The sequence below is a fragment of the Strongylocentrotus purpuratus genome, unplaced genomic scaffold (assembly GCF_000002235.5).
Source record: "Strongylocentrotus purpuratus isolate Spur 01 unplaced genomic scaffold, Spur_5.0 spur5_scaffold_5, whole genome shotgun sequence".
In the NCBI taxonomy this organism is placed as follows: Eukaryota; Metazoa; Echinodermata; class Echinoidea; order Camarodonta; family Strongylocentrotidae; genus Strongylocentrotus; species Strongylocentrotus purpuratus.
In genome coordinates this window covers 24292021-24313573 of record NW_022145611.1, presented here as the reverse complement: position 1 = coordinate 24313573, position 21553 = coordinate 24292021, and the positions used below count along the sequence as shown (strand labels likewise).

General features: G+C 36.4%; 1 protein-coding gene across 5 annotated transcripts; it reads left to right on the top strand.

Moving 5' to 3' along the window:
- Positions 1-3416: 3416 nt before the first annotated feature.
- On the top strand, positions 3417-19941 carry LOC589211 (metastasis-associated protein MTA3). Of its 5 annotated transcripts, none has more exons than XM_030999763.1 (19): positions 3417-3583; positions 6987-7054; positions 7824-7917; positions 8637-8824; positions 9467-9584; positions 10004-10106; positions 10448-10547; positions 10986-11174; positions 11414-11547; positions 11967-12106; positions 12565-12681; positions 13058-13161; positions 13513-13738; positions 14324-14446; positions 14775-14894; positions 15767-15820; positions 16527-16567; positions 16802-16887; positions 17380-19941. In XM_030999763.1, the coding sequence occupies exons 1-19, from the start codon at positions 3556-3558 to the stop codon at positions 17546-17548; spliced, it is 2202 nt and encodes a 733-aa protein (XP_030855623.1). In that variant the 5' UTR covers positions 3417-3555; the 3' UTR covers positions 17549-19941. The 5 variants fall into 5 exon arrangements, 3 of the variants coding, with proteins under 3 accessions (XP_030855623.1, XP_030855622.1, XP_030855621.1); XM_030999762.1 differs by having other exon boundaries at positions 13510-13738; positions 17383-19941; XM_030999761.1 differs by having other exon boundaries at positions 13510-13738.
- The last annotated feature ends 1612 nt before the right edge of the window (positions 19942-21553 follow it).

The window sequence follows — 21553 nt, the reverse complement described above, 5'->3', positions numbered from 1 at the left end:
CCGTTTGCCTCAGGGGCGGATCTGGGGGGGGGGGTTAGGGGGTTTAAATCCCCCTTGGGCTGGCCAAGGTGCTTTCTATCCCCCCCCCCCCCGAAATATTGGTTGGCACTTTTTTCAAATGAAAAAAAAATAGTGCTCACTATATGATAATATGTTTTCTAACATGGCAAATTCAACTATACAACTTTCAAAAGTAAAAGTGCTTACCTTGACCATGTACATTCAAAATGGCTGCCGTTTCGGTGACAAACATCTAACAACTTCTTATCCATGGGTTTGGGGGAATTTCAAGGTTATGGCAACCACTTTTGATTTTAAAAGTTGCTTAGTTGAATTTGTTATGCCAGAAAACATATTATTAGACTCTAAAATCATTAGAATCGGACGATGTTAACTGTGTTGATGAATTTCTAAAGTGCATTGACCTTTTTTGTTACGAACGCCGTACGAACGATTTTCAGACAATGGAAATTCGGAAAGACAATGGAAAAAGAGGGAGATTCGTACGAACCTTTGTGACCGTAGCATAAGATGGCAGCCTCCCACTTATGTAGGCCAGTTATAAAGTTAAATTATTTTGAGGAGAGCCGAAAAACGGTAAAATTTTTAATCTTTCACTTTTTATTTACGGAGATTTCAAAATGTATTTGGATTGTTCACATCAATTTCCGTGTGAGATCACACACGTCACACGCAGAGGCGAATCCAGCCGGCGACAGGGGAGGAGGCCAACGAGGTGGCCCAATTCGTGAGAAAATATTTAGCGGCAAAACAGCCCGCCGGTGAATAGGCGGGGGGGGGGGGGGGTAATGAGCACTATTGTGTTTGGGTACCCCCTCCCCTTCCAGCACCACGGGAGGGGGGCCATCTTTTTTGTATACAAATAAAGGTAAAATTAACATGTTTTTCCCCAGGAGAGGGGGCCTGGGCCACCTGGATCCGCCACTGGTGACATGTCACCAACACTATTTTGCCCTCCAGCGGTGACTCCAGAATTTTCCAAAAGCGGAGGGGGGGGGGGGGGGGGGACAAACGCATACTGTGTACGAATCCTTATTGTTCGGGTCAGTGGCCCGACCTTGGGCCCTCTAGTAGGTTGCAAATCCCTGTCAGAGCTCACACTCTCGAGTTCTAGCAATAAGAATCCTCAAGATAGCCGTCTTGAGCGATAGAAACTCGATCTCATCCATCCGTTAAATATTATTTTACACTGCCCCTATGGGTTTATTTCATTAGAAATCGATTCTCTCTGTTTCTCTCTCTCTCTCTCTCTCTCTCTTTCTTTCTCTCTCGCTCTCATTCTCCCCAAAGGACACTTTCATAGAACAAGGGTTGTCTTGGGAACTGTCTTTACGGATAAGGTCCAAGGGCCTGTCGTACGACCCTTTGCGGGATGACAGCCAGAACCTTTATCGGGGGGGGGGGGGGGGGGGGGGGGGGGGAGGGTCCTGAAAGTTCTTGAATTTTTAACAATATAGAACCTTCGAGATCGTCCTCATGAGCGATAGAAATTTTTTCTTTTTTAAAGAATTTGTTGTTGTTGGCGCTATTCTACTTTCGTCCAAAGTCTTCTTCCGTAGACACAATCATGTTGAGCCAACTCATCGGCGATTTGTGATAGGGTCTAAGGTAAATCTAATGTGTACATTTAAGTTTCATGATCTTCCTTTTTTTCTTTCTTTCATTTCTCTCTCTCTCTCTCTCTCTCTCTCACTCTCTATATCCTTCTTTTCTATTACCATTTTCCTGCTTATTCTCTCCTTTTCTTCCGTCGCTCTCTATTTGGCTTTTTCCATTGTGTAGAACGCAAAGAAAAATAAAAAGGGGGAGGGACGCGGCCGATTCGCCCCTCCCCCGATCCGCCATTGATGTATACATTTATGCACACATTACGTATAGCTTGCGGTGGGATGGGGCTTCCATTTCTCCCAATACATTGCCCACCCTTTACCCAGGGTATCGATTTTTCCGTGTTTTTTTTTTCTCTCTCTCTCTCTCCATTTCCACTTTTCATCTCTTTTACCTTCTTTTCTCTTTCTTCCCACCCCCCTCCCCCCATAACAACAACTCCCATGTGATAATTTGTTATTGAAATAACAATAACACAGCACTTTTCAGCCGTAGTATTTTATTTTAGACCCTACCAAACTGTTTCGTTTAAAGTTAGGCCAAATAAAAAACTTACGACTTTCTTGTCCTTACCCGCATCCTTTTGTTTACCATTTATTATCCAGAAAAAAGCAACAAAAAAGCAGTGATATACGTAGGCCTTCATTTTGTATAAATAGCTTCTGTATATAGCGTTAGCTAATTCAAACATGGCTTAAGTATATATTATGCACTGTTTCTGAATGTTGAAACTTGCTATTATAGCAAGTGGACTAAAATGATACAACTCATTGGTTATGTCATACATTGCATCCAGGCGCGTACGCAGGGGGGGGGGGGGGGGGTTAACCCCCCTTCATTTTTTTAATGTGTGTATTTCGGAGCAAATCCCCCCCCCCCTTTGTGGATTAAAAAAAAAAAAAAAATATGCCAATGGCTGACCAAAAGACGGTGACCTTACCCCCCCCCCCCCCCCTACGGAGCAAAATGTCAAATTTTCAAACTTCGAGACCCCCCCCCCCCCCGCTTATTCAGCGGCTGGTTGAGACGTTGCGAAATTTTCGGCCCGATTTAAAAATGTTAACCCCCCCCCCCCCTGAACAAATCCTGCGTACGCTACTGATTGCCTAGTATACTCAAATAGCACAATATATGTAAATAAATATACCTTGGCTAGCCATATGGTGGCTCATGATCTTGGAAAAAAATAGAACAAAAAAAAAAAACAGAAAAAAAGTAAAGCGCTGCCTCCTCCTTTAAAAAAAAAAAGTCAGGACGAAAACTCGTTACTTTTGCTACTTGGCCTATATTATAGCAGTGGATAGGTGGGCACGGCTGTTTTGCTCTGATCCACCTAGTTCGAATTCACCCATGCTTAGTTCTGTTATAAAAAAGTAACAGCTTGAAATCATTGAAATGAGGTAGAGAGTGCATAGAACCCTTAAACTTGTAACAAGTTTCAAAACAATTCCAGCCCCTAAAATGAAGCCATCTGATGTAAATGTTAATATGAGATGAAAACAAATACTTTTTTTTTCTTCAACTCAACACTCCTCACCCCCCCCCCCTCCCAAAAAATATATATATATATATAAAACAACAACAACAACAACTCAACTCTGGAAGAAGAAAAAATATTAGGCCTACCATCCGGCGGGGATTTTTTTTTCTTTGTTTGGCTCGATGCAATATTTATAATCAAGTGTTCGGCCGCTGGCTTTTTCTCTATTTGCATGCCTGACGCTAGCGCGCTCAGCGCATTTACTGGTCGAGCGCCATCTACTGTTAAACCACGTATATAACTAGTTAACCTGGCTAGGCTCGAAGTCGACGAGGACGGAAATCGGACGTGGGGGTGAGCGTAACGCGTCTGCGGCTTCCGCTCGAAAAGAGCTCTTAATTTTCAACATTTTTGCTTGAAAATATCACATCTGGCTACTTTTCAGAATGGCGGCTAACATGTATAGAGTTGGTGGTAAGTACGAGGGTGCAGAAATGTGTGATTGTAGTGAGCTTTTTCATGTCCCGTAACAAGCTAGTCTTACCAATTCGGTCACCATTTTGTTTTCGCTAACTAGCAGCAGGCCCAACACAAAGAAAGGAAAAGACGCGTTGGTTCATGGGGGGACATGAGGACGCCCAGGCTGGACGGATCTCATACTTGACAATCCGTCCACATAGTTCATATTCTTCATTTAAAAATCGAATCTGGTGAATCTCTGGGTTTTTGGGGCAATTCTGCAGTGAATTTTGGTGGCTGAGTGGCGAAGCGCTGGGCCGCTTAATCCGTTAAACCTTTAAACTTATTAACTTTTGAACCGAGGGTCGTAGAGAGTTCTAGTTTTCTTTAAATGAATCAACGTATTGTAATAACATAACTGTGTGAAGTTGATTTTTGAAATGTATTAAAAAAAAATTAATATTTTTATTTTTAATGATTTTTATGTTGAAACTGCGGAACTAGAAGTCAAAATGATGTTTAATTTGTTCAAATATTTGCCATTGGTTAGATTATTAATATGAAGCGTCTTATATGTGCAGACCCCAAAATTATTGAGGTATTGAATAAAATTATTGTGTTTAAATTTATGCAGTCCTGTTTCATTTTCAAAGAAAAGTGACACGAGTCTTGATCAAAATATCTTTTACCACACAAAAATAAAAATAAGAAGAGGATAGACCTATGGAATATGACAGAGAATGTGTAGGTACATATCATATGCAATTTAGACACAAACAATATTTAAATCGGCCAATCGTTCCGTTTTTGTGCTCAAAACTAACATTGATTGTGCTAAAAAAACTAATATTGATTGTGGTTATCAGCAGACCTAATTTCATCATATAGCCAGTGGTGCGCTATGGTCTCATCAGTGCTAGTCGCCCTGCAACCAGCGCTCGGCAGTGCACATTACCTGTACGTAAGTTCCGTGATGATTAACTGAGCCGTCGCTACAGGGAATATACATACCTGAATTGCGATTACATTCGGGTGCGGTCACAATTGGTGAATTTGCACACAGTGTGTGCATAGCGGAGCGTACGGCGACCTCGAGTCACTCCAATTTTATTAACTTATATCATCACAATTCATGAACATTGGTAACAGCCAACAAAATACACGGGGGCGGAGGGCGAATTCGCCCCGGAAACACCATAAACAGCTTCCGAAATAGGCCCAAAATCTGATTACGGGGGCGACATCAGAAAAAGGAAATGATCTCAAATCGCCCCCATAACGATTATGAGCGGCCGCGCGCTCTCTTCTAGCTTCGTATTCATTTTGTGCTTTTCTTTGTTGGCGTGTAAAATTGTATGCACAAAAAAAATCGGTCTTAAAAATTCGAACTATATTCCATACCTTACCTGGCTTACCATGTCGCAAGCACATACGCCAACACCCGTACATTTTGCGGTTGCAAGATCGAGACGTAGCATAGGCGCCGAGTTTTTGGCGGTCGATTTTGTTTTGATAAATCATATTAGCTGAACCTAGACCACTAAACATCGCGAAATTGCAATCAATGTCCATCACGATTGCTGCAATTTTATAAAGTTTTTGTGAATAGAGGTATGAAATTAAAGCCTATTTTGTGATTATTCCCGCCATGTTTACTGCATTTTGATAATCATTCTTCAAAGTAAAGAAAATCAGACAAAATCACTGTGACTGACACTCGTACAATTGTGTGTGTGAGCTGAGCTGAGCTGAGCTGAGCTAGTAGAGCCGAAGAGATTTGACACTTTGAAATTGCTATCTGTTGGTTTGCATCATTATTGCCGCAATTTCAATATAGTTTCGTGAATAGATGTATGAAACCTGAACTTAGAATTAGTAAAAGTATTACTAATGTCTACGTTTTTAAATGGCTGTCTGATTTTCTTGTGAAAATTTTACTTTGAAAAATGATTTGATGTATGGAAATTCATGGCCAGAATTAATCACAATCTAGGGTCTATTATGTTACAGTTCTTGCATCAAATCAATGCATGAATACTTAGTTATTGAAGTTCATGTAGAAAAAGGGGTTTATTTTTAATAGGTCTAAGCAATTATGAAGCTGGAAGCCCGAAACCTTAGCCTACTATACAAATCTCAACATACTGTATCCTTTTATGAATTAATGAAAAAGTAGCCCCAGAATAAAGAGCCCCCGAAAGTTGAAAAAGTAAACCCCCCAAATTTTCCAAAAATTTGAAATGAAGCCCCGAAATGATTGGTAATTTTAGAAAAAAAATATTTCGAGATAATTGGAGAAAAAATGAAATCCTTAAAAAAAAAAATTATAAAAAAAATATAATTTCAAGGGAGAAAAAAAAATTCGAAAAAACAAAATCCTTACCCAAAAAAGCATTTTTGGGGAAGAAAAAAAAACGACCCCAGGTAATATGTGTAATTGGTGACATACAGTCCTCAAGAGGGCGACATGCATTGATTAAAAATATTTCCATTTCACCTGCTGGTAAAGTATAACCGGCCAGGAAAATATAACAATTTGGATCCTCGCAATTGATATCACGTGACAAGCTCTGGACCAATCACGTCTCGGTATCTGTCTAAGCTATCTAATATAATGTTTTATATCCCTCATGTATAGCTGTTTGCATTGCGATTGTACAGAGCAATAAACGGTATAGATAAGTACTATCTACCTGAGATAGTACTTTTGTAAAGTAATTTTTTGCTGCTACCCCACTTGCCCACCCTTGCCCATTGAATACGCATAGCAAAGTAGTTTACGCGAAATGTCAAAGTCAATGTCAATGTCAAATGAGCGCGCATCGACTGTATTACATGTATGCATGTTGCGCTTTGTAAAATTTAGCTGAAGCTAAACTGTCTGCAGAATCAGTTCTTATTATTATGTAAAATTCACTTTAAATAGACCTTATTGCCGATGTGGGATATAAAACAAATATTAACCTCCTTTACTCGGGCAATGGATACAAATTATCATCGCCTCGGTGATCTCTGGGCTACCATCATCCCTCGCCTTGCGGATCGGGAAGATAGTAGCCCCGAGATCACCTCAGCGATGATAGTTTGCACCATTACCCTCGTAGTCGATTAATATTTGCTTAATATTACACGGTTACACCCCCTGCCGGTCAATAACTGTATAATAAAATGACTGGGTTGATTCCCAAATTAAAAATTAAATTCTCTCCATTTAATCACTTTTTGTTGCACACTTACTATTAATTTCTATGTTTTAGTGGGGGGATAGTCTGCCCCTTATGCCCCAGGGTCTGCTAGTTTAAAACTGGTATTGAACATGAAATTGCTTTCTATTATTTTCATGCAATGTATACATGTATTGCTTTGTGTGATTGTTTTTCAAAAAAGAGATCTATGTCATTTACTTTCTATATTCCAGACTATGTCTACTTTGAGACATCATCGTCCCAACCATACCTCATTAGAAGGATTGAAGAACTCAATAAGGTATGTTACATTCAAGATTATGAAATAATTGTCAGTTCATGCTTGCAGTGATAGTATTTGAGAGGAACTGGTAAGAAATTTATTTAAAAAAACGGAATTTGGAATTTTGCACAAGAAAGTTCTAATCTATTTGCAAATCATGTTCATTTTCAAATGCAAAACATAGATACACAAATGGGAATAGATATTGGTATGTGAAAAATCATCATCCAAGTAACATACATGTATTTGTAAATTTGTACATTGTAGAGGGATTTTTTTCTTCATTTTTAAGTATGATTTAATAATTTTCACATACATGTAAACATTTTTCATTTGCTATTGAGTTACTTGAAATTAGTATCATTGATCAGTAACGTAGTATGACTTTAAAGGGATATGGTAACATCGTTCAGATGAGAGAAAATGGTGCTAAGGTAGCGACTTTGATGCTAGATGTACAATTAAAGATAATCTGAAAGTATGAGTGAAGTTACCGGAAACACTGTTAGAGGCTGTTGCACAGTGATGCCTTCAAAGAAAACCATAAAAAAACTTTGTTGTTTGAGAATTTTCTCAGGATTTTTTTGCCTGTTAGAGGGTTAGTACAGTTGAAGGAATATAATAAGTAACATTTCATACAAAAATTAAACAGTTTTTTCATCAACTTTCAACAATGTTACCGAGTCACTTTAATATTGTGTGCACTGAGTATTGTGATGAATCAAAAAATGTGATAAGAAATCCCCTGATGCTGAATTCAACAATACATGTACTCCTTTTCTCACAGACTGCCAGTGGAAATGTAGAGGCGAAGGTGGTATGTTTCTACCGCCGCAGAGACATTCCTAACTCGCTCATCCAGCTTGCAGATAAACATGCAAGTAAGTTTGAAAACGTCATAGAACACATGACAGGGAGGAGATACATGTATCATGTTCAGTGTTCGTGTGGGATATATATTGTGGATGGTGTGAAAAACAAAAAAAAAGACATCTGGGGGTGTTTCACAAAGCCTTTTTTCAATGACAAATGACAAAAATCAGGATCAAATCTGATGATAACCAATCAGAAGCAAGGATTTCACTAGCTGTTATTTGTCACTGATGACAAGTTTTGTGAAACACCCCCCAGAAGTGGACTGGAAGTTACATGTGCCTGCAAGGTTGCAGGGCAACGATTTGACATTTTTTATGAGCTTGCTCAATGTGGTGATTGCACAATATTGATTACAATATGTTGCATGTCTGTTTTTTTGATGATGTTTAGAATGATCTTATGACATTGTAAATTCATGATGAATATGACCTTCAGGACTAACATGCTTGAATTAATGTTCCTTTCTGTATATATGCTGTGTATTATACATCAATGCTAAGTGAAATGTGTCAGAAAATATTTATAGATATAATATTCCATTTTTGTATAGAATATATCTGGTTTCATATCTGTCTGTGCTTCCAGAGAGCTTTTTAGAAATAATTACCATTTTCATGTAAATGCCTAATAAAAGCTTTGTATCAAAGCTTGTGCCCAAACATGGATTCACGCCATAGGGAATAGTTATTAATCATCATTCATTGTATTGGAATTTGCGTTTCAGTGGCCCTTGAGGAGGAGCAGGAGGAGGCACTGGAGGAGTTAAACGAGAAGCAACGTCATCAGCTGAAGCATCGTGAACTCTTCCTATCTCGTCAGCTAGAGACCCTTCCGGCTACACACATCAGAGGCAAATGCACAGTCACATTGCTCAATGAGACTGAAAGCCTTCTCTCCTACTTGTCCAAAGATGTAAGTTCTGCATTACACCTAGTGACTACAAATATGCTACTCGGTGATATTTTCTAGAAAAATTGTATTTGGCAGTTCTGGGGGGCGTTTCACAAAACTTGTCATTAGTGACAAATGACAGTTTTTGTTTTAAGCTAGTGAAATCCTTGCTTCTGATTGGTTATCAGCAGATTTGTCACTGATTTTTGTCATTTGTCATTGAAAAAAAGGCTTTGTGAAATGGGTCCCAGGTTGTGGGGAAAAGAGCTCCTGAATATGCAGTATCTGGCAATTTTATTGTGATATACTGTAATGAATAAAATGTGTTTGGTCTAAAGGTAGCCCTTGACAATATTAGTTTTTGTTTGTTCCGGAGTGAGGCCCAGTTGTACATACCAAATGATCAAGAACACAATTCATGCAATACATGTATATAAAGGATTGATCCCCAGAAGCATAAAAGTGTAACAGACATAAACATGAAACCTCCAATGTTTTCATTTTCAATGCATTACACTTTTAATAATATAGAACATGGAGATACAATACTTTTTAAATATAAATAATTACTTTAACACATGTTTTAGCATCAAATTTCAGTTTAGTTCAACTGGCCGGCACTTTTTTTTTCACCTCTTTTTTGTCTTTTCTCTTCATCTCTAGGATGCCTTCTTTTACTCACTGGTGTATGACCCTCAACAAAAGACCCTGCTTGCAGATAAAGGAGAAATCAGAGTTGGTTCTCGCTACCAAGCTGATGTCACACCACTCCTCAAAGAAGGTAAAGTTTGAAAGTCATATCCAATTATGTTCTAGACTTGCTTGTATCTTTCATGTGTCTTGTCTTATCTTCCTTGTGTCTTGCTTCTTCTTGAAATTCTAATTAGTCTTCAATTTGCAAGCTATACTATAATGTTTTAATGAATACTGTTATTACTCTTTCCCATAATATTTCTTCAGATTGTCCCATTCTACTTTTTATTCTAGAATGTCTCTCTCTCTCTTTTTTTCTTCTTTTCTATTTCCCTCTCTCCATTTGTAAACTCCACGCCTACCCTTTATCACTGTCTCCTGTACTCTCCTGTACTCCTTTCTCTCTCTCTCTCTCTCACACACACACACACACACACACGCACATTGTCTGTGTCTCTGTCTGCCTCTTTTCTTGCTCACTCTCTTTCTCTTTTCTTCTCTCACCAGAAGAGACAGATGGACGTGATCTTGCAAACCTTGAGGCTCTTACATGGAACCCAGAACACTGTATGAATGACAGAAGCATTGACCAGTTCCTGGTGCTTGCAAGGTGGGTCTGGTGTACCTTAAACAATGCTGTATAATAGGGGGCAAAATCCAAAAATCAATGTTATAATGGAGGCATTTATGTACTTTATCTCATGTCTCTCTCTAGATATGTAGATAGATTGATACAAATACATAATTAAATCTCTATATTAAATGACAGCATTCAAAGAGATGAGAATATTTTTGTAAACAAATATTGATTTGCTTCTAGTCAAATATATGAATAAGTTCTTGATATTTCTTGGTTATTGGCAAATAATGTACTCTGGCTGTGATGGTAGTCTAGCACAGGTATGGACATTTGTAACATGACTCTACTTGATTTGTAATCTTTTAATGAAGGTCTGTTGGAACCTTTGGACGTGCCCTTGACTGCAGTAGTTCCATCCGTCAGCCCAGTCTTCACATGAGTGCTGCTGCAGCATCAAGAGATATCACACTGGTAGGTTTCATACTGGGAAGAATTTAGCATTTAGCAACTGCGTTGTTCTATTACAGCTTTTAATGTTCTTACTGTTTTACACTCTGTATGTATGGAATTCATTTGTATGTATAAGGAAATGTTCTGCATGAATGTCAATCTGATTTAATGCATCATACACATTATAATTGATCATTTTGAAATTGTTAATGCCTTGATGCTTTACAGTGATAATGTAATCATAATTTAAGCCATCTCTCGTTTTTATCTGTATAACCTGCTAACCCCTCTGAGCTGCATTGCATTGCACAGTAAGCTCCAAATAACCCTGAGTTTTTAATTTTTGTACATCTTGTATTGTAATGCAATAAAGTCAATTTAGTTTTTAAGTAGCATGTCTTTTCTTACCATTTTATTGAAAATTTCAATGTATTTTTTTCTTTCTCCCCAACCTTCTAGTTCCATGCTATGGATGTGCTTCATCAGCAGACCTATGAACTGGCCAAGGCTATGGCCATCTTGGTACCGGCCGGTGGACCGGTCATCTGTAGAGACCAGCTGGAGGAATGGTCAGCTTCTGAAGCTAATCTCTTTGAAGAAGCTCTAGAGAAATACGGCAAGGACTTCAATGATATTAGACAAGACTTTGTAAGTATTGCAGTCATGGTATGCCATTTATAATGTTATCCACTATATACTTTGTTTATATTTCATACTGACATACATTTGCATGCTCATATAAATTTATGGATAACATTTTCATTGTTTTGCATATGAATTACATTGAAGTTATTTATATCAGAAATCTGAAGCTTAAAAAAAATTCATTTCAGTTTTCTTTTAAGAACAAAAAAGCTCATTGATAATGATTTTGATTCTTTTGCCAGTTGCCATGGAAATCTCTCAAAAGCATAGTGGAATATTACTACATGTGGAAGACCACAGATAGATACGTACAGCAGAAACGTCTCAAGGCAGCAGAGGCTGAAAGCAAACTTAAACAAGTCTACATACCTACTTAGTAAGTATATTTTTCTGTACGTAGGTACAACATTTTAGTTTAATTGATTTGGTAATGTGCTTATTTGCAACCAGTGTTAAGTTAAGCCCTCACGTCCCGAAATGATTTGTCTCAATATTATTTTTCTTTTGAGGTTTTCAGTTTGTGTAACCTTATAATATGTTGATTGAAGAAATTATGGCCGTCTATTATCAGTTCATTTGTTGATAAAAGTATTGTTTCTGCCAGATGCCAGCTTTTGTATTTTGCAAACTTTACACAAAAACAGTCGTGTTAAAACATTTCATATCAGAAATTGTATGTGCGAATGTTTTTCTGTATACCAGGGATACATGATTTTATCTTTTAATCTGACCTTTATCTATGATTATTTTATATTACTTCTTTAAATACACTTTATTTCTTTGTCCTCCTTTCAGCAACAAGCCGAACCCGAATCAGATCAACGTAGCTACAAACCTGGGCAACCGTCCCAGTCCACTCATTGCAGGGGGCAACCCTTTAGGACAGGGTCCACCACCGGTTCAGCCATGCGCAAGGGCTTGTGAGAGCTGCCATGGTAAGCTTTACTTTTGGATTTAACTTGTGGATATGTTTCAAGTTAACAGTACTTACAGTCAGTTTTGATATGTCCACTTCTTTCTATTGTTGTGGCCCCAAATACACATATTTATGTGTAGATATGCTATTAGTTCCATGTTTTTGAATTATTGCTGGTCTCTGTAATGGCTAGGTGACAGTTTTTTGATCAGCTTCAGGCGTAATCTTTGTTCCTTAATGTTTGAATAACCTGGAGCAAAAGATGAAATGGAAGAAATGCTCCGAAAATGTCGTGGCTGACAAATATTATTGCATTGCACTCATAGCTATTGAAAGTCCACAATTTGTTTTCGATGTAAGGAAAACATGTCTTTTTCTGCTTTTCAAATTAGACATTCATTACAAGAATGACAAGCAATGATCGCACATTGGAGTCGAGGAACATGATTTTACCAATTTCATTCTTTCTCCCTACAGCAAGCAACTCATTTCAATGGTATTCCTGGGGACCAGCCAACATGCAGTGCAGGCTCTGTGCTACTTGCTGGGTGTACTGGAAGAAATGTGGTGGACTTAAGATGCCCACTAGACTGGGTAGGTTGAAGTCATCACAATATCAATATTCCATGTATAATGAACGATTCTTGTATGGTTTGTCATGTTCACGGATGAAGTTTTAAGAACTGTAATAGTAGATTATTGGTGAGTACTGATGGCATGGCCCATAACTGAATAGCAAATTATTATATTGAAGAAAAGATCCCTGAGGAATAATGTTTGCTTATTCATCCACGGAAGGAGGAGAGGACCGTATTTGTTACACATTCTTCTTTAGAGAAAGTGGTTAAGATTTTTTTAAATCTCCATTTTAGTTGTTAGTCAGAGATTTTGATTCCTCAGCAATAAACCACATCAAAAACATACATGAATATGTGGGTATCATATTATTTGTATTGAAATTATGACACAGATGGGGAACGTCCTGGTAACCTTAGGAACCGTACAGAACGCCCTCCCATGCCCTTGTCTGGGATGCATCGGCCTTTCTGCTGTACCATTAGCGGCTGTGGCAAGGTGAGAACATTACACATAATATATCTATTCAAACAGACGAAACCAACATGATCTTGTTATGTGCTACCCACAGTAGTTGAGAAGGGAAGTTCTGATTATCACTGAAAAGTCCAGGAAAAGTTGATTAATGCAAGTAGCTTACTTTACTTTCTTTAATTTGATTAATGTGTGTTGCAACAATAATTCTTTTTTCCTGTTAAACAAGAGAGAGTTTAAGGAATACTTTGTTAGGTATCAGACCAAATACTTCAACAAATCTAATTCTATTGTTTATGAGTGCAGTTATTGAAGGTTCTTTTGGAATAAGTTACTATCTTTTCTTCATTTGTCTTTTACTTTCCTATGGAGGAGTTCAAATTGAAGGCACACCTAGCGCGCCATTGTCAGACGGTGCACGGCCTGACCATACGTACCAGTAACCCTCGGGCCCTGTCCCTCAAGACAAGGCAGGCATTCATGCTGGTCACTACCCCACTCACACGCCTCTCTCGTTTCCTCTGTAAGAACATGCTCAATCTACCTCACGTGGCCAGGTGTCCCTTTGACCCCATCAACGTGGCTACAGTCAAACAGGAATGTGAGTACTCCAGGACCTTGGTGGTCGTCATTCTTTTAGCTCGTTTCCCGTAGTGGTTGACACTCGATTACACAATGGCTGTAAACTGTGAAGCATGGTATCCCAAATACTTTGGTAGGCTATGTATTCTGTTCCTGATGAAAAAAACAGTTAATGTGTTTATCTTAATGTTTATTTTTTTGTGTGTCTGTATGTCATTTCATTTATATATATATATATTTAGTTTGACTTACTAGTTTAAATTCATTTTTATTATGTTAAGGAACATCGTTTCCATTTCTTTTGGAAGTTGTTCCTGAGGATTTACTGTGATTACTGTGTCTAAGGGATGAATTACACAATGCAACCTATTTACTTAACTTGGGTCAAAATATATTAAAAAAATTCATTCTTTGTCTAAGATGAAAAAATGCTCACGGAAAAACTTTCAACTTTTAGACTAGAACTCAATGAAACAAATTAGAATACTTCAATACAAAGACATAATTCCAAATACATTTATTTCTTACAACTGTTTCTTGAAATGTTAATATATGTATCCTAGTTTCTGAATAAGCTCAACAATTTTTATTATGTCTTTTATAGGCCAGAATCAGCTAACCCCAGGTGTGATCCCCACCATGCCTAAGCTGAAGCCAAAGACCTGGCCTAGGGTGGATGTTGTCATGGCTAACCTGGATCAGGACCGGCCAAAGAAACCAGTCCCTCGTAAGTCACTTGTCATTATACCTCAATTATGGATATGGAACAGAGATCGATGAATCCTATGAAATATTCAAATGATTGATCAAGTCATGTCTAGATGCTTAGACATCTAAATCTACAGATGAATGCTGTGCTAAAAGATATCTCTTCATCAATGTTTATTACAGATTTCTATGATTTATTTCTTTAGAAGAAGTCTCCAGGGTAATAGTAATTATATTATTATTCTTTGCTAACCAGAAGGGAATATGGCAATATGGTGTCACTTTAAACAATATTGATTGTTCTTGAAATTAATTTATATTTTTGTGTTTTGTGTCTATTGTTGCAGAGCGACCAACACCAAACGGTAATGTACGCCCTCAGCCCACCAACCCTATTGGCACGCTATCTAACATCAGAAAACGGCAGCTTGATGACAGTGGAGGTAGAGAAGAAAAGAAACGAAAAGGTATTTATAAACAAATGAAGGTAATCGATAGCAGTGCAAGAGTCTCCAAAACAATAGGTCCTGTTCATCATATATTCATCTTGATATATGTTTTGTGGATTTACAAAAAAATGTAAGCAGAGGTCTGTTTAAACCTTTTGAAATAACCTGATATAAAATCAAGTTTTTATCTTGGATGTGGTCTTTTCCTTTGAAATAAGTGGACACATTACTCATTCACTCATCTGCAACCACCCTTTGACTGTATATCTGGTGCTGGTATTCATTAAGTAAAGTGTTTACATTGACCGATTTTCCTTAACTCAAATGTTTGTAGCTTCTATTGAAATTGCTTGTGTTTTGGAAGGTGACCAGGCAACTGGGAATGAGTCTTTGGAAGTCCTGCACTGTTAACCAATTCTTAAATAAGTTAACATAACAGTTGAGATGCTATTTGTGCTGAAATAATCTACAGAAGTTCAATGTGGTAATTTTAGTTGTATTTGTAAATATTTTTCTGTAATTTTGTCACTTTTATATTTTTGCTTTTAAAGTGAATGTGAAAATCTATATTAATATATTACTTGCCTCTCTTTCTTCATTTGCATGTTCTAAATAATGAATATATAAAACTATTATGAACTCCCATAGACAGGTTGATTTAATAGAGTTTTCCTGTTCTTTAGTTTAAATTATTCCAAATTTACATATTTATTGTAATTTTTGCATACACGCATAAATGTTGTTGAAATGGATTAACTTTTATTTTAAAAATTCACTGTGCATTTTTTCTTGAATTATGTAACAAAATGTATGTCTGCAGCAAATGTTTCATATCAAACAGGAATGTAGCTTATAAAGTGATTTTTTTTTTCTTCACCTTGTATTCACAGAAGGCCCACAGACAAAGCGTACAACCATATCAGCACCTCGTCAATATAGAAGAAGTGAGTGTGAAAATCAATGTCAAAGAGAGGAAATAATCTTACTCATCTTATTAGACTTACAAAACCATTTATCTTGAATGCAACTCTATGCAAATCTAGAATTAAATTTCCATGTCAGTCATTTACTTTTCTCAAGAAAAGACATCACTTTATCTCACATATATTTCTCTGGATCAATTGGAGAGATGTCCAAGATGTATCTTAGGCTAGAGTGTATGAAAACTACATGTAAATGTTACACCAAAATCAAACTTGATTCAGCATTTTAATGTAAAGCAACACAAAAAGTTTTTTTCTTTTTCAATTAACAAAATTTCATATTAGATCACATTTTTCTACAGTATAGATGATATGTTGATAATGTGAGGTAGTTGAACATGGATGTTGATGCTATAAAAAATTTTGTTTTCTAAAAGAAATTATGATTTTATTGTACTTTAAAATATATTTCTAACAATAAGTTTATTTCTCACCACTTCTAAACAAATTAAGGCTCTTACTTAATGAGTTTACTTGGACGGTTCTAGCTTGTGTTAATTATTATACATAATACATGCTAGCAGTGGACATTCTTCATTTGAAGAAAGAAAAATTATTTTAAAAATAATCAATTTTACTAAGCATTTAATACTCTTCAATAGGATCAATTCCATACTAGTCATTAGACTAATTTCTTTTCTACTTCTATTTGCTCTCTCCTTCATAGCTGAATATGATGAAGATGGAAAGCTGAGAGAAGTGGGTCAGGTTAGTTTAAATTTTTCTTTGTTTATACTAACACAAATTCTTGGAATAGTCAATAGACAAATTTCATGTATTGTATTCTAAATACACAACTTTCCCTAACTTCACCCACTAACTTCCTTTCATGTCATATAAGTTCTTAAATTGTAGTTAGGAGCAGTGAAAAAAATGTGTCGTGGAATATGTGGATTGTGACATGCTCTTCCCGTTAATGAAGGTTTGTGTTTTGTTTGACAGGGGGATCCTCTATCTCGGAGGAAGCGTCCGATTAGTTGGCTTGATGCTCCTGACGATGTCTTCTTCCATGCAGACAGTAATACCAGGTGAGAAACTTGAACAATCTGTCACTAAATTTATTAAGAATTGTTGGACAAGAAATGAGTAGTATGGATGTATCTCTCATGGGGCAAAACTCTCTTTATACTCTTGTTTCTCTATTTCATTTGAATGTTGAATAGGGTTTGATGAGTTGTAGAAGTTTAAATGTTAGTTTAGGTAGATGAATATTTTGTCCGTTGGTCGTTGTTACTAGGCAAGATTTCAGCTGTCTCTGCTGTTGAGGCAGACGCCTTTTCATCATTGTTGTCTCCCAGTATTGAATGAGTCATGCAGAAGTAGTTTTGTGCTGTCTCTTTAGGGAATTTAGATTCTGATGATACTAAGCATTGAACTGCTTTTATGAAAAATATTTATTTTGTTACCATTGGATTTAAGATCGACAAGATCTAAGAATTCACCTGTCAATCTGTGAACCATTCCAAACTCATGTGACAGGTGTCTAATCTTGAGATTTCTAATTTGCTTCTTATTCCAAGCAGAAAGCTTAGGAAACAGCTTAGTGTGCAGGCGCAGCGTCGCCTGGCCCGCCGTCCCTGGACCATGGCTGTTAGACCACTCAACCCAGGAGTCGTCCCATCACAGCCAGTTGGATCCCCATCCACGGTCAAACCTCCTGCGGATCCCATCGTCATTGATGACGACTAGACTATCCGCCTGGTTAACAACAAGCACACTATCGCCTGGCCTTCCATCCCTGGACCATGGCTGTTAGACCCTCAAACCCTGGAGTCGTCCCACCACAGCCGGTTGCATCCCCATCCCCAGTCAAACCTTCTGCAGATCCCATTGTCATTGATGACGTCTAGACTATCCACCTGGTTAACAGTAATACCTCAGCGCACTGGCGAACAGACTCTACACTGACTGATGCTTGCTCATCCAGGGGTAGTGTTATTTTTTGTTTGGTCTGTTAGGTCTGGGGTTGGTGTCATTTGTGTGACTGGGGTTTAAGGAATGGTAATATTTCTCTTTAAAGTAGGCCACTTCTAATACTAGTTTGTCACTGAACATGTAGAACAGACACAGTGGAATCCTGTTACAGCATATTACTCATAGAGACCCAGAAAATTACCTTGTTTGCTGAAACCTCATTTTATCAGGGCAAAATTACCTGTTTGTAATGAATATCAAGTATAACCAAGTTCTACTGTATATTATAGTAGTTGTATGGTAAGCATTAGGAAGATTTTCAAGATTAAAATGGCAATATGCTGTAGCTGGCTCTAAAGGGTTGCCTGTTATCTTGATCAATTAAACTAATTAATTGATCCTAAATTTGGGAGACATTTAGAGGATAATATATGAATAATATGGACCTTTTGTCAGATTAGCCTTGTGCTAAACAAGTAGTCTAATTAATGACTTATATGTGCAGAAAATTATGAAGGTGAGCTGTTTTAATGTACATTGTAATGTTGTTAATATAGCTTTTAGAAACCGTTCAGAGAAATCTTGCTAGGGCCTCTTTAAAAAAAAAAAGGTTCTGTTTAATAATCATTCAGTGAAAATACACAGATAACACAAATCAGAATTAAAGTATTGCAATTAATAGTACTTTACATCACAAATATAATTGAAACATAGAATTTCTCTTTAAAGATGTTTTGAAATGATCAAACACTGAGTAAACTTATTGAAGGTGTAACAAAAATTGGCTCTAGGAAATCCAATGACATAATTTTGTAAGTGTGTTTGTATATACGTTATTATGTATAGTGTGTTATGTGATTTTGAGATGCAACTGGAGCCAAATTGTGCTGATTCTTTTTTGGGGGTTAACTTTTTTATTTATTTCTTTTTCTAGTGACTTTCATTTTTATTTTGTAGCAATACCATCTTGTATTGATAATCTTGTATTATAGTTGTTTTGATACATGTTCACTTGTGATAAAATATAATTATTTGATTTCGGAAAATATCCATTGATATGAATGAAAGATGATTTTTTTCTTCTTCATCAATATGGAATGTATAGAATTTTTAAATGAGTTTCAAATGATGTTTATCTCAATAAGATTTGTTTCAAAATGATGACTAAATATAATATATATAAAAAAACAATGATTCGGAGGAAACCCAAAACAACGAAATCAAATTCTTCTTAGTTTGCTTAACAAAATTTAGCAAGTATTTATTCACTGAAAATCTGAAAGGGTTACTTACTGGTAAACAAAAAGCCACAAATAAAATGAGCAACTATGTATTTAGTGGCAATACATCAAATATTCATGTGCCAAAATATTGATTATTTTTGCCCCAATGATTTCATTTGCTGATGGTCACATTGATGTACAGTGTACTTTTTGCATAATAATTAATTTTTTGCTATTGTTTGTTCATGTTGAAAATTCATTTTAGGTGGATAGGTGAACTCAAAATAGATCATTGCAGTTGTCCATGTAATGCTTTTGAAAATGCCAACCCTTTGATGTCCAAGATGAGAACGAATTAGTCAAAAAATGTAATCATTTCTTTTCTCACGAGGGGCTTTTTTATTTTATAAAACCGTCTGGTATGTGTTTTCATCCTAAACATTGTCAGGATCTAATAATGAATCAGCATATGTAAATAAACATCTCTTCTTTTTGTATCCAAGATGTGAATGTTTCTCTGTTAATTTGTAAATATTAATTTTTCTAGTGATTGGAAAGTATTACCATGTAGCTATGTATTTAGAAAACGAGCCAATAGTGTTTTGTATATTTGATTTTTCGGGGAAAGAAAATAAGCTTTGTAAAACATGAATGCATGTGGAAAAAAAAACTATGGAGAATTGTAATCTGGTATTTCTAGAAACATTTTGTGTTGATAAGAATTGTGTATTTTATTATGAGGTCATTTTTGTGAATTTGTGTCTTTTTATACACTCTTCACGTGACAAAATATTTAAAAGGAAACTCCATACAAGCGACAATTGATAGCATCACTCTGAATTAACAAATCCTTTCTGTGTTGATAACATTGTAAAGGATGCTATGTGACTGTCATCCCTAGTATGATCTTGAATAAACCGGTTCTTGTAACATGTACATGACAAAGATACTGAGTAGATGTATGTTTTAAAGTTGTGCATTGAAATGTGAAATAGTAGCAAGGCGAGTGTGTAAAGGTGTTCCTTTGAGATGAGGGAGGTCATGAATTTGGTTCAAATGAACATATTGCAAGCATATGCGGTCCTGCAATATTCAATGATCATTGTTGCGGTTGAAATCGAGTCTAAAGTTATGAAATTGTAAATAATATGTAGCTCCCTCTCAAGGTCAAGATATTAATTAAGCTATAGGCTTATCATCAATATTTACTTTTATATTCAATTTTTCTCGAAAGCAGAAGTGATTTAGGGGCTAAAGTTTCTAGTGCTTATAATACATCCACATGACCATCCAAATGTATCAAAATTGTAAAGAAAATTTCCCAAAACTTTGTACTACCTTTAAACACACTTGTTCTGGCCAGACAACAATCGCTCCATGGTCAACATGATACATCCTACGCTAACTAAATGTGTAACTTCAAACCTTGATCAAACACTCTACCCAAGCTAAACTCCCCCCCCCCCCCAACCCCCCACCAAATTCAATTGCAACTCTCAACCTAGTCCAGAATCTGGCCAGATACATGTATTTTATCTCTAGCTTAAAGCAATTGTCCCTGGAGCAATTGTTGTGGGAGGAAGTGTTGGGTCACAGGAAACACAGCTACACTGTACGTGTAAAATGATGGTTTGGGGTAAAACGATGGTTTAGTGCAATAGACTGGTTGGTTTACTAACAAATTCATATTATATGCATTCTTTTTATACTAAGGTTACTAAGTAATGGTTACAGATTGTTTAATGGAATAACATATCACTTTAACCATAGGGAAAAAAAATCCATAGATTTGAATAGTAAACCAGTCTATTGGTGTATTGCTTTATAAAAATATACCGGTATGTTTGATTTACCAAGATATATATTGCCCACAAAAAGTGAAGCTGCATAACAACAGAAGAAAGAAAGATTAACAAAAACATTTAAAGAAAACCCTCCTAATTTCCTTAATGGTTCAGAGTTCCATTTACATTGATAATGAGTGAACATGTAATTATGATGATGTTTTCAACGAAAGTACACAATTTATCTCACCCCAATATGTTACAATTTTGATATGCCCTGATCATCAATATTTTGATAGTAACCCAATGAAAAAAAAAATAGGTCAAACTGTGGAGACACCACGATACAAATATATCAATGCCATACAAAAGAATAACTTTTAAACGCTTCCTTTTAATATATTCTACTCAGGAGTACACTAATGATGAGATTGAAAGCAAGTATCAAAAATATAGCCTTACAAAACATATACTAGAACCATACATCAAATCTACATGTAATCCTTTATACATGTACAAATGAATTACAGCACTGGCAGAAAAAAAAAGACAGAAGATTTATGCACATGTATATGTTCCTTACAATTTTCTATCGGACTTTGCATTCATTTCTAGCATAATACATGAAAATATTAAAGTTTGCAGAACTTATTTGTTTTAATGTGCCACTTATCAATACATTTTTAAAGAATTAAATACATCATTGTTTTTTCATTCACAGTTAATATTACAATGTATAATTTTTTCATGTGATCTTAACCTCTTTTATTTGA